The sequence below is a fragment of the Rhinatrema bivittatum genome, chromosome 1, assembly GCF_901001135.1.
Source record: "Rhinatrema bivittatum chromosome 1, aRhiBiv1.1, whole genome shotgun sequence".
Lineage (NCBI taxonomy): Eukaryota > Metazoa > Chordata > Amphibia > Gymnophiona > Rhinatrematidae > Rhinatrema > Rhinatrema bivittatum.
The window spans coordinates 308,527,223-308,540,065 of NC_042615.1; the positions used below are offsets into that span (position 1 = coordinate 308,527,223).

The following is a 12,843-nucleotide window of genomic DNA, read 5'->3' on the forward strand; positions in this document are numbered from 1 at the left end:
CTTCCCTGGTTGTGAGCAGAAACTGGTCCCGGCTATAGGGAGAGAGGGCTAAAGCCTTCACTGTTGAGCCTGTCTTGGAAGGAGGTCCTAGCTATGGGGGGAGAGGGCTAAAGCCTTCACCGCCGAGCCTCTCTTGACTTGCAACCACTATTGGAATTTCTGGTCCATGGCATTCAAGGCTACCGGACTGAGGGAACTCTACTGAGAGAGGTACCAAACAGTATCATCTCAGGAAGCAAGTGGTACTCTTATTTTTCCATTATCTCCTTTTGATTCCTTCTTTTTTCTTTTCCTTTTTTTTTAAATTTTTACTCACAGGCACTCCTGCAAAGGGAACTGCATGTCCACCATCTACTGGAGACAGAGAATACTGATAGGCTGATGGGGTGGGACTATATGGCCATGACATCAGCTTTTGCTCCGTCTCCATCTGCTGGCAGAGGTGCATAACCCACTCGGGATTGATCTACCCGAACGCTAAAAAATGAAGTATTTGTTAGGTGAGTGACATTTGGAGGTTGATATTCTGCAGAACAGTGAGCAGGAAAGTTACCAGGATATTCAGCAGAACATCCCCAAATAAAGTTATCCAGTTAACTTTAGGACAGGTAGGTGGGTGGCACTGAATATTGGAGCTCACCAGCTAAAATGTAACCATGCCGTCGAAATGTCTGTAATGCTGCCTCTTTTTATCCGGGTAAATTTTGTGTGGTAATGAGTTACCCAGACAAAATTAGGAAGTGAGTGGGTGGGGGCCGGGGGTGTGGAAATACTTAAATCTTTTTTTTTTGTCTGGACAGTCTTAACATGTTGACCTCATGATGTTTAACAGCTGTATATCTATAAATGAAACCCTAGTCTGAGACTGGAGTCTCTTTCTACATAAAGAACCGGCCAGCCCTTTCAGTCTAATATGGCCATTTATTTTTTCTATGGCTATAATTTTTTTGTGATGTAGCTAATGTTGCTTTACCATATTGACACTATTCTAGGTGGTCCATTCATACAAAGGGGACAAAATTCCCAGCAGGCAGGCATCTCTAAACATACTCTAATTCATGCTAGATCTATTTATTTATTTATTTACTTATATTAAAAGTTTTATATCCCGCTTCTTCAAATGTTTTAAGTGGGTTACATAAAAAAAATTCATAAAAATTGAATAATGCAAACAATATTCACAAAATAAATAAACAAAAAAAAAAGACATTGCTCAGGGCTCATAGAGTATAAAACAGAGCATGACATGTCAATGTTCTATATTAGCTGCTGTAATGCCGAGTCAGCTTCAAACACTGATAACCTTGCTACCTATCAGGCCGATACAGTACAGTTGGGACGCACGTTTTTGATGCGCTAGCTTTAACCCTTATTCAGTAAGGGGTAATAGCGCATCGAAAATGCGCGTCCAACCCCTCCGAAACTAATAGCACCCGCAACATGCAAATGCATGTTGATGGCCCTATTAGTTATTCCCGCACGATTCACTAAGTAAAATGTGCAGCCAAGCCGCACAATTTACTTTTAGAAATTAGCGCCTACCCAAAGGTAGGCGTTAATTTCTGCCGGCACCGGGAAAGTGTTCAGAAAAGCAGTAAAAACTGCTTTTCTGTACACCCTCTGACTTAATATCATGGCGATATTAAGTTGGAGGTCCCGAAGTAAAAAATAATTTAAAATTTTAAAAAAAAATTTTAAATCGGCTCGCGGGTTAAAACTGGACGCTCAATTTTGCCGGCGTCCGGTTTCCGAACCCTTGGCTGTCAGCGGGTTTGAGAACCAACGCCGGCAAAATTGAGCGTTGGCAGTCAAACTCGCTGACAGCCGCCGCTCCTGTCAAAAAAGAGGCGCTAGGGACACGCTGGTGTCCCTAGTGCCTCATTTTACCGCGAGCCCTCATTTAAATACTGAATCGCTCACACAGGAGAGTGGCCTATGCACGCGTCGGGAGAGCGGGCGCTTGCCCGCTCTCCCGCGACTTTTACTGAATCGGCCTGTATGTGGGGTAGATGGGGAACCAATAGGAAATTGTTCATTCCAGTATAGAAGAGCTCTGGGATCTTCAGTTGTAGCCTTCAAAGGCCATAGACGGGTCAAGTTTTCAGGATGACCATCAGATAATTGGCATACACAGGTTCTAGAAGCTAGGTTAAGTTGCATATTTTGTTTATCCCAAAAACTGGGCCTGTTTGCAGTCTCCAAAGATATTCTGTCTTTGTTATGCGTGTTCTATGCACAACTTAAGCAGATATTTTAACTCGGTCCTTACTCGCAGACAGAGGAGGCTGCTTCTTCAACAACAAACTTTATTAACAGGTAAAACAAGTAACAGAGTCTTACTGGGCATAAATGGAAGATGATAGCAACCAGCGCAGTCTGGGCCATAGAAATAAGGACAGGTAAAATTAGAATCATTTTGCAGGGCTGGCCAGGTTAGCTGCTGATGCCCCATAGGCGTGACCAGTACTGACCAGTGCTGACTGAAAACCATCAGGCAAGAAAACTCCCAGGAACCTCTGCTTCCAGTCAGAAGTTATCCCTTTAGAGCCAGCTGCATTGTATACAGCAGAAGCTGTGAACATGCAAGCTGTCCACCAGTTGACAGTATAACAGCAAATACAAAAACCGCAGAGTAAAACATGAACAACAGCGTTATCAACAGAAACAGACAAGCTACTGTGGAAGCAGGACACTGTAAATAGAAAAAAAAACATTTGTGATGACAGGACAGAGGACTGAATTCTGCTGGACCAGTGTCTTGTAGACTACATGCAGCATTTGGTGGCCTTTTCAAGAAGATGTAGTTAGCGTCCTTGTGCTATGTGGTAGCTTGAAAAATAAAAGCATTTCAGATTGTCAATTCTTCTACTATAGGAGAAAAGTGTTTGTGAATATAAACATAACTTCAGTTGGGAGAAGGATGTCTAACAGAAACACCCCCAGTGCTTGCTGTGATTCTCTAGTTTGTGGTTCCTCCAGGTGGCACGCCTTGATTGTCAGCTACAAGAGATTAGGAGAATATAAAATGCAAAAAAAAAATGTTTATTCCAAATACAAATAGAATAGAACTGTTTTGAAGAAAAGCAAAGTAAATTGTTTATGCAGAGATTGAACAGTTCTTAGAATGTCTGTTTCTATTTCTGAGTAATGACTGGAATATGGCATTTTCAGAACTAGGGGAATAAGATGTTCTGATTCATTTATAGGCAGCAAAAACACATCACAATAAGTATTTTATACTTTGTTTTGTAAAGGGAGACAGTCAATTTGTGTAAGATGTCTTATGGAATTGACATGCATTGCTTATCATTTTCCTCCTGATCCCTAGCAGTCTAAGAAGCAGGTAGCGGGCTCATGGGGAAACATATGCCCGTTATTTGTCTGCAGTCTCTCACAAAATGCTCACCCTCACAGCAGTGTCTTGAACATCTGAGGTTTCTGTCTGCCACGAACCTACTTCACACCATGTCTTCCAGTCCTACTGAATCCATTAGCTGTGTGTAGCAGCAGCTGCAGCAGCAGCACCTCGCTACCACGCTAAATGATTGTCTGCTAAGAGCAACCAGGGTGGGCACCAGTACAGTGTAGCATATATCTAAATGTCTTTCCAGATTCTCAAACCTGGACGCCAGATTGCCTGTAAAGTTCCTGCTGCTTGTGTGTAATTTTGCTGGAGTTTTTAAATGGAGCATCCTATCCAATTGAAATGGTACATCCCAATAAGGCAGTTTAAATGTTGGGTTATATATATGTAACCCAGAGCCATTCTTCAGTTACTGGGATGCCCAGGAAGATACTAGCAAGAATAGGTTAGTGGATGCGGGGAGGACCCATTCAAATTCCAGTCCCTTCCTTTGAGGGGCCTGGGAATGGCCGTCCCCCTAGGAGATTTCATAACAGCTCTCTCCTGAAAGTCTGGAGGCAGTCTTGTATCATTTTTTGGAGAGTTAAGAGGTATAGGCTTACCATTTGTTGTATTTTCAGGCCTAGTGGGAGAGAGAACAGACTAACAGCTTGGGTATCATGACCAGGGTCGGGAGGGTGGTCCTGCCATTCTATTCCCTAGCTAGTTTGGATACCCTCTCCGGGTTGTTTTCAGGATTTTGAGCTTTTCGTGGTGGGAGCCTTGCTGGACATCTGGGCCTTTCCTGGATTCAAGGGAACAGGGAGCCCTGTGTTGGGACACCCAGGGATAGGGAAGACCTATCCATCCAAGGTGGTGACCCGCCGCAAGGGATAACTCCGGTGTTAACTTCGGTTAAGGGAAAAGACACTTAAGTTAGACATCCAGAAGGAAGATTGGCTGCCCATTCTAACCTGCAATGGAGCAGGGTAAGAAACCTGCATCCAGGGATCCCTCCCATAAGGATTCCAGAGGAGAGTCAGAGTTTGAGATGAATCTAAAGAAGTGGAAGAACCTGCTTAACCATGAGTAACAGAACTGTAAAGATTCTAGAGGATGCCCATCAGGAGTCTTCAGCCCCTGTGGAGAGAGAAAAGTTTACTCTCTAAGGACAGGATTTTTGGCCACCGTGGAAGGGGTTTTCCTGACCAGCTTAAAGGTTACCCTGCCCACCTGGACCTCCATCTCATCTAATCCAGGAGGGTAGAAGGATCCCTTGCTTATTGAAAGACTCCTGCACAGATAAAGGAAAAGAATTGTAAGAAAACAAAACAAAAAACAAAGAACCAGAAAGACTGTGGTGCTGGAATCATATTTATGGTGCCATCTGCAACTATTTCATTCAGTAAACTTTAGTTTGGACCCTAATCCATTGCATCCAGTGTATTCATTTGGCACTCAGCTCACAGAAGTGAAGTGACCCCTCTCCCAGGGAACACCCAGAAAAAATAAAGATGTCAACCACGCCTTTCCCCCCCAAGCCCCAAAGGACCCACACCCTGGGGAAAGAGGCACAGAAAAGAGCTAGTCAGGGTTCCTGGCCCCAAGAACTTACAAGTAAGTTAATGGCCCCACCTGACACGCACACCGGGGTGGGCTGACAAGTAGTGCATGGGTTTGATATTAGTAAAAGTGTGTAAGTATTTGGATCGGTTGGTATTGTTTGAAGGATGCAGAATACAAAATCTGGAGCGCTGTATCGTGGACATACCTGAAAGGATTTGCTGTTTATTTTTGTTTTATAAAAAGGGGAACTTTACCAAAGCACACCTCCTTGTATTCCAGTGGGCTCCCTATTTTACCACTGCATGTACGGATGAACTGGCAGCACCTAATTAACAATAAAATGACCCTATAAAACAGGGCGAGGATACACTCAAAGCAGCATTTCATGTGTTCTGTTCCTCTGAAAAGTGCACGAAGCGTGATTTGCTAAGTATCGAAAGGGAATGGCATCAGCACAGAGCCAGGAGTGCGTGGGGAACGCCATCACTCTCTGCACTTACCCCATAGCTCCTTCATTCCTGCCTAAGTATGGGCTCATGGAACTTCAGAAATATCCTGAATGAGAACTCGCAGCCTTCCTTCGCGGTGTCGTCTGTTGGCGTGTTGAGGGGCATAGATTTGCTTCTGTATTTGCTCTGGCTCAGTGGGCACATTATCTCCTGAGCCATTTAACCTACAGCAACCAAATTTTCAGGATAGTTATGTCTGTATAAAAGCCAGAAACTGAAATGGCATTTTCCTGAAAACTTGTGGATCTTGCCCAAAATTATTTCTAAAACATTTTCCTATGAAACAGAGAACAAAAAGATATTCGTACAAATTGCTCTGCAATTCTTTTCTTACCTCTTTCAAAATTTGCTGCTTTCATGCCTGTATTTACAACTAAAGAGCACTGCTACTTGTGAGAAATTTAAACAAAAGATTGAAATACCTTTAAAAACAACATTGAATGAAAGAGAGAAAATTTAAATGGGAATGTACAACACTAGTGACCTCTAGTGTAAGAAAATAGTATATAATCTATTTGCAAATAATTATAACCACCTCTTGAATGATTAATTCAATGAAAAAAGTATCAGATGAATAAAAAATATGAAATCAGATATTCAGTGTGTTCCACTCTTATAGGTCAGATTTTTGTTTTTACATCTGTATTGAGATTATATATATATATTTGTACATTTCTGTTCAAAATGTTTGTGTATGTTTATCCTTTTTACGTCGCCTAGTATTTAGGCAATTAGCAAATTTTAATAACGACAAAGATATATAGATTACACACACAGACTCCCAATGCACACGGAATAAGACTTAATCTTGAACTGAAGGCAAAATGACAGTATGGACACTGGGAAGGTGATTTTAAAAGCCATTTCTGTGGGTAAAGCAGTGTTTTACCCGTGAAAATGGCTTTCCTAAAATTGCCCCAACTGATACGCGGGCAAACTTCGACATGTATGTGCCATTACTGTCTGAGTTTACCCGGTCGAAATGGAGACGTTCCGGGAGGGCAGTGTTAGAGATGGGGTTGCAATTTAAATGCACACTTTTGCATTTCAAAAACATGTGCGCACATTTCCCCCCCAAAATGTCAACACACGTAATAGCAGGTGGAATTGTCCACGGGTAAATTTAATGGAATCATTTTCAAAGAAGACTCATCCATGTAAGTCCACTTTGAAAATTGGTATAATTTGTGTGGATATTTGCTGCCTGATTTTCCATGAAAAGGCAGCAGAGACAAATGTTTTATTTATATATTTATATATATTTTTTTACTAATAAATGTGCTGTTAAAACTCACTGCTCCCATAAAATGGGAATAGTGTCTTCTCTGTTTCTGATTGCTGACATCTCCTGTGCAGAAAATCTTAAGTCGAGCCGAACCTTCAAGCATCAAGCTTTCCAGCCCTCATCACTGTCTGCTATATGGTCTTTTTCATTTGAAGTTGTAGTGTAATTCATTTTCGTTCTTTTTTTTTTTTTTCTTTCTCTTAAGTAATAAGTTATAGAAGATTTGCATGCACATGTACTCACACTGCAGTTGCAGTTCCTTATTACATGCTGGGATGTTCTGCTGAAACTGGTCTGTAAAGGCACAGCAAAATGTAGTAGAGATTTTGTGAGGGGTTTTGTAGTAAACCTTGAATTTTTTTTTTCCCTTCTCATTCTCTGCTTCTAGCTGCAGTATTGAAATATGAGAACAACGTCATGAACATCAGACAATTCAACTGTTCCCCTCATCCCTACTGGCTTCCAAATTTCATGGATGTCTTTACCTGGTCTTTGCCATTTGTTGGAGAGAAAGGTATGGAAGTTACTGTTTATTTTATGCAGTCACGTGGAACCAAAAAGAGCTGTGTGTTTGAGCTAACCTGCGTTGTGCATAGTATAAGAGGGCAGAGCAATACCATCCAACCCATCCAGTATGCCCATTTATTTCTCTCCACACTGCTAAGGATATATACCAGCTGCCAGCCATAAGGCTTGACCACTTATAAGACAACATGTCATCCCTATTCAAGACAGTTTTTGTCATTGACTTCCTTTGATTCCCTACTGTTTTGGATGGATGAGCCCAGGGGATCCCCTGTTTAGTACACACTCAACATTGCTCCCTTTCCATGTCTAACCACAAAGCTTGTAATCATCTAGATAGCCGCCAGCACTAGAATGGCTCTGGCCTCCTTGTCACCACCAACCTGCTGCATCAACCCAGCCAATTTTTGGAGTGTTGTAGCCTGCTGGTACCAACCCAGCTATTCCCATATCCCGCAGTATAATTAGACTATGATTATGCTATTTCTTCACTTTTTTTGCAACTAGGGGATCCTCTGTGCTTATCCTGTTCCTTTGTGAACTCTGCTACTGTTTTAGAGTCCACTACCAGCTCCAGGAGGATGTCCCATGCATCCATCACCCTTTCCAGGACAGAATATTTCCTGATGTTGCTCATGAGTCTACCGCCTTGGAGCCTCATATCATAATGCCCTAGTTCTAGAAATTCCTTTCCACTGAGAGTAGTTTAGTAGTTGTGCATTATTAATACCTTTCAGATATTTGAATGTGTTTCTCTCCTGTCTTCCCTGTCTCTCATCTCATCTAGAGTGCATATGTTTATGTCCTCTAATCTCATCTCATGGGGCTTATAGTGAAGATTCCCCACAAGTTTGATAGCTGTTCTCTGAACGACCTCCCCTCTGTATTTATCCTTCTAGCAGTATGACTCCAGGCTGGACACAATATTCTGTGTGAGATCTTAGCAACCACTTGTATAACAGCGTAGTCACTGTACTTTTTCTACTAGTTATGCCTCTACTTAAAGACGCTAGCATCCCTCCATCCTTGGCACACCACCTTGCCTCATTGTTTTGCTGTCTTGAAATCATCAGATTATAGTAACCCTCTGTCTAGTTTGATGGACCTCATTTTTTCTCTACTGATCATGCACTGCTCCATTGGTTTTCTACACACTGAATGCATAGTGCTGTATATTTTAGTATTGAAATTTAGCTGGCCAAGGAATCAACCACTCCTCAAGCTTTCTTCGATTGCTTCTCATTCTTTTCACTTCCTCAGAGGTATCTACTGTGTCACAGATTTTAGTATCGTCTGCAAAAAGACAAATTTTGCCTCCTAAAATCCCTCTGCAGTATCATTCACAAATAAAGTGAACAGAACTAATCCTTGAGGTACTCCACTAATCTTCAAAGTTAAAACCGTTTACCATTGTGCTCTGTTGTCTATCACTCAACCAGCTTCCAATCCAGGCTACCATCATAGGTCCTACCTTTAGACTGCTCAGTTTAAGAGCCTCCTCTCTGGTGCTGTTTCAAGGGTTTTGCTAAAATCTTGCCTCTTGTCTAATTTTCTGGTTTCCCAGTGAAAGGGCTTAATAAGATTTGTTGGATATGATCTATGTCAAGTAAATCACAACAAATTGGCCCAAACACACAGTGTACTCCAGAAACCTTAAGTACAAGTACAAAATATCAAAAATGGTTTGCTGGTAATTCTTTCTATCAATACAATTGGCCACACCAATATTAATTAAATGTAATACATTTTGTAGTTTTGTAGGACCAATACGCAAAGAGTCTGTATGTCAATCAGACCCACCATGGAATGGTCACAATACTTTATTTTATATTTAAACTATTTTTAGAATGTTTTGTATATTATGTCTTAAAATGTTCCATATTGCCACAGGAGACTCAGTGCAAAACAGACTAATAAGCCATTTTGGTCAAATAATCTAGACGTCAAAACAACCCTAATAAAATATCCATTCAAAAGAACACAGTCATAGTACTTAACTCAAGTTTGCAGGTCTGAAAGCAGACCGCTGAGGAAGGACTTAAGCAGCCACAGCCACTGTCTGTGCCACTAAGAAAAGATTGTTTCTGCAAGATGTGATGATTTCTTTGAAGAAGACGTACATTTGGTGTTTCCCCTGAAACAGAACCGTTGGTTCGAAACGTGATAGCGTCGGGATCTTACCTTGAGTTAAGTACTGTGACTGTGTTCTTTTGAATGGATATTTTATTAGGGTTGTTTTGACGTCTGGATTATTTGACCAAAATGGCTTATTAGTCTGTTTTGCACTGAGTCTCCTGGGCAATATGGAACATTTTAAGGCATAATATACAAAAAATTCTAAAAATAGTTTAAATATAAAATAAAGTAATGTGACCATTCCATGGTGGGTCTGATTGACATACAGACTCTTTGCGTATTGGTCCTACAAAACTACAAAATGTATTACATTTAATTAATATTGGTGTGGCTAATTGTATTGATAAAGAGTTACCAGCAAACCATTTTTGATATTTTGTACTATGCCAAGTAAAACCATGCTGTCTTGTATCCTGCAACCTGCTGAATTCAAGATGACACATTCCTTTTTTTCAGAAGAGTCTCCACTAATTTTCTCACCACCAAAGTCAGACTGTCCTCCTCCTTACTGCCCTTCTCCAGAACCACAGATCCACTCCCACCTCCAAGGATCTACTGAGTAGGTCCTTCAGAAGATCCACCAGAAGCCTCCCTTAACATCCTACGGTGTATCCATGTCTGGCCTCAAATACTTAGTATTTGTGTGGAAATTAAAAAAATAAAATAAAATAAAAACAATCTGTTATAAATGAGATGGAATCTATCCCACTAGCAAACATACTTTACCAAATATTAGTGGTCCTTCTCCAGTCACATTTTCAGCGAATACCAAATAGAAGTATTTGTTTAGGAAGTCTGCTCATTACTTGTATTCCCTCCTCACATTCTTCCTCCTTTCAGTCTTAAAATCCCACCTCTGCCCTTCTCCATTCAGTCACTGTAATGTTTGGATGGCCATGGGATGGCCCCACAACCGACCAAGCTCACCAATGCCACTACCACACTCCCTCAACATGCTCGGCATGCCACCATGCTGCTTCTTCCAGGGAATGCCCCTGGGCGCACGCATGTCAATTTAATGGTTATGGGCCCCTCCAGTGGGAGCTTGACCACAGCACCTCTGAATAATGTCAGCAGGATCTGCCTCTCAGCACAACGGACGTCTCTGCAACAGGTCCTCTTGCCTTGCAGTGCATTTGCTACACTGTATCTGTGCCTTGTCTTGCTCCTGCCTATGTTCCTGCTGTTTTCCTTGCCTGGTTTGTGCCCTTTGCTTTGCTCTCCATACCTTGTCCTTTCCCCACCTTGCCCTGGTTCTCATAGCCTTGTTTCTTCTGTCCTGCCCTGTATTGTCTTTCAGTGTCTCGTCTCCGTCTGCCCTGCCTGTCTTAGCTTGACTTCCCAGTTCTGACCCCTGCTTGGATACTGACTTCTCTCTGCTTGCTGCCTGCCCTGACCCTTCGCCTGGACCGAGACGCCGTCTTCTTGCTGCCTGCCCCCGAAATAGTCTTCTCACTGCCTGCCTCAAAACTTGGACTGAACTCTAATATTCTTTGCTCACTGCCAGCCCTAACCACTATCTATACCTGAACTCTCTCTCTTTGACTGCTCCTTGAGGGACATGCACCTAAGCCCTGCCGGTCCCTGCAACCCAAAGGCTCAACCCATGGGGAAGAGGGGCTGTCAGCGTGGGCCTAGCGAGTTTGTCTACTAGGCTGCATCAACCAAGCAATAGCCTAAGGGCTCACCGACCATGAGAGTCACATACCTGAAAGTCTGGTTTACTTCTTATACCCCTTTAGCTTACTTTCTGTTCCATGGCACATCTTTGCCATCCTCACTACTTTCACTGCCCCTTTCAACTTTACCAGAAAACCTTCCCTGTGCTCCTTTTTCAGAGGTCCCTTGTACAAATTGAATGCTAATTTTTTGCTCTTTTTCAGCCATCTCTTTTGAAAACTATATTGGTCTCTTTTTCCTCTTATTTCTTTCACATAAAGCTATTTCTGTATTGCCTTTTACTTTAACTCACTGTTCTTCCACGTCACCTACCCTGCAAGTGTCTCTAAGGTATTTCACCATTTTACAAAAGTTGGTATTTTTGAAATTCAGGACTTTGATATTAGCGAGAGTCCTTTCTGCCTTGGCTATTACATCATAGCACACCATCTGGTGGTCAGGTGGCCAACTACATTAGAAAGGCTTTCTCTATTTCTAAATATGAGGTCCATTTTCCTTCTCGTGTATTCCATTATCATTTGAACAGGGCCAGTTTCTCACTATTAACCAATTCCAGAGATGAGATACTCATTCACATCTAGCAGGTTAAATTCTCTTACCAACAATTCCTCCCCGTTCATTCCCACCTTTTGGATGTCTTTGACTGGATTTGTGGCAGATTCTGCCTGTTTCAGAGGTCTGTATACCATAATTGATACATCTGTTATCATTACTTCCAATTAAAATAGACACATGTAGATAGGATAAAATGATACTGCCAACAGAAAGATTAAAGAGGGCTGCACAATAAACAGACCAAGGACTTATATAGAGATATCCTCTAATTGGGTAACTCAAAAGCTTCCTTGAACAGGTGTGTTTTTAATGCTCTTTTGAAAGCCTTTGGCTCTTTTATACTTCATAAATCTGCAGGCCCAGAGGGTAGGACCTGCTGTGGAGAAGGTTTCTCTCATGTTTCTTCAAGATGTACAACTATTGGGGATGAGATATCTAAGAGACTTTGATTGGAGGACCAGAGGGTATGTGTTGGTATATACTTTGTGTGGCATGAATGCAAGGTGAAGTGAAATTGTTTTATTATTTATAGATGATGGTTGATAACTTGTAAAAAAAAAAAATACACCAGTATATTGGTAGCCAGTGCAATGATTGGAGTACTGGGATGATGTGATCATGAATTCTGGTACCTGTTAACATTCAAGCTGCTGCATTTTAAATAATTTGGAGAGATCTGAGTGTATTAGCTGGTAAACCAGTATAGAGGATATTTGCAGTAATTGAGTCCTGTTAGGACCAAAGACTGTACTGTTGCAGTTCATTGAAAATAAGAATGCCTAAAGCCACTAGCTGTAGAGAAAAAGGTTTTTTTATTAACTGTTGTAATATAATACAAATCTTAGACATTAAATAATAAGGTACCTTATGGAGAGGAAGAGTGCCAGGCAAGACACTAGCATAAACTCCCTCTCAAATGATTTTACTGATAACTCAGCATTAAATGGAATTTCGGTTGTATATTTCCAACTCCTAAACTAGGATACATAATTGTCAAAATTTCTATGATTGGCTTTCTATTATAAACAAATGGTAATTTGCTTTCATTCTCCAAGTTAATTTATTCTCATATGTAAATGTTTTTTTGGAATTTGCCAGCATTAGCAACCTTATTCTTGCTCTAAGAATATTTTCTATAATCTTAGATGGAATGTCATTTGGCCTCATCCTTGTCCTGGATATGCTTCTATAATCTTAGATGGAATATAAACTGACCTCGTCTCTGTTCTTAGTTGAAATGTAAA

At 41.3% G+C, this 12,843-nt stretch overlaps 1 protein-coding gene across 5 annotated transcripts in view; it reads left to right on the forward strand.

Annotated features, from left to right (window-relative positions):
• The window catches only part of PPP3CA (protein phosphatase 3 catalytic subunit alpha), a 728,982-nt gene that overhangs the window by 615,962 nt on the left and 100,177 nt on the right, over positions 1 to 12,843 (forward strand). For all 5 annotated transcript variants that reach the window (XM_029597060.1, XM_029597061.1, XM_029597063.1 and 2 more), the window contains exon 9: positions 7,092 to 7,217. In XM_029597060.1, coding sequence (XP_029452920.1) covers positions 7,092 to 7,217 — 126 coding nt within the window. The remainder of the gene's footprint in view (positions 1 to 7,091; positions 7,218 to 12,843) is intronic.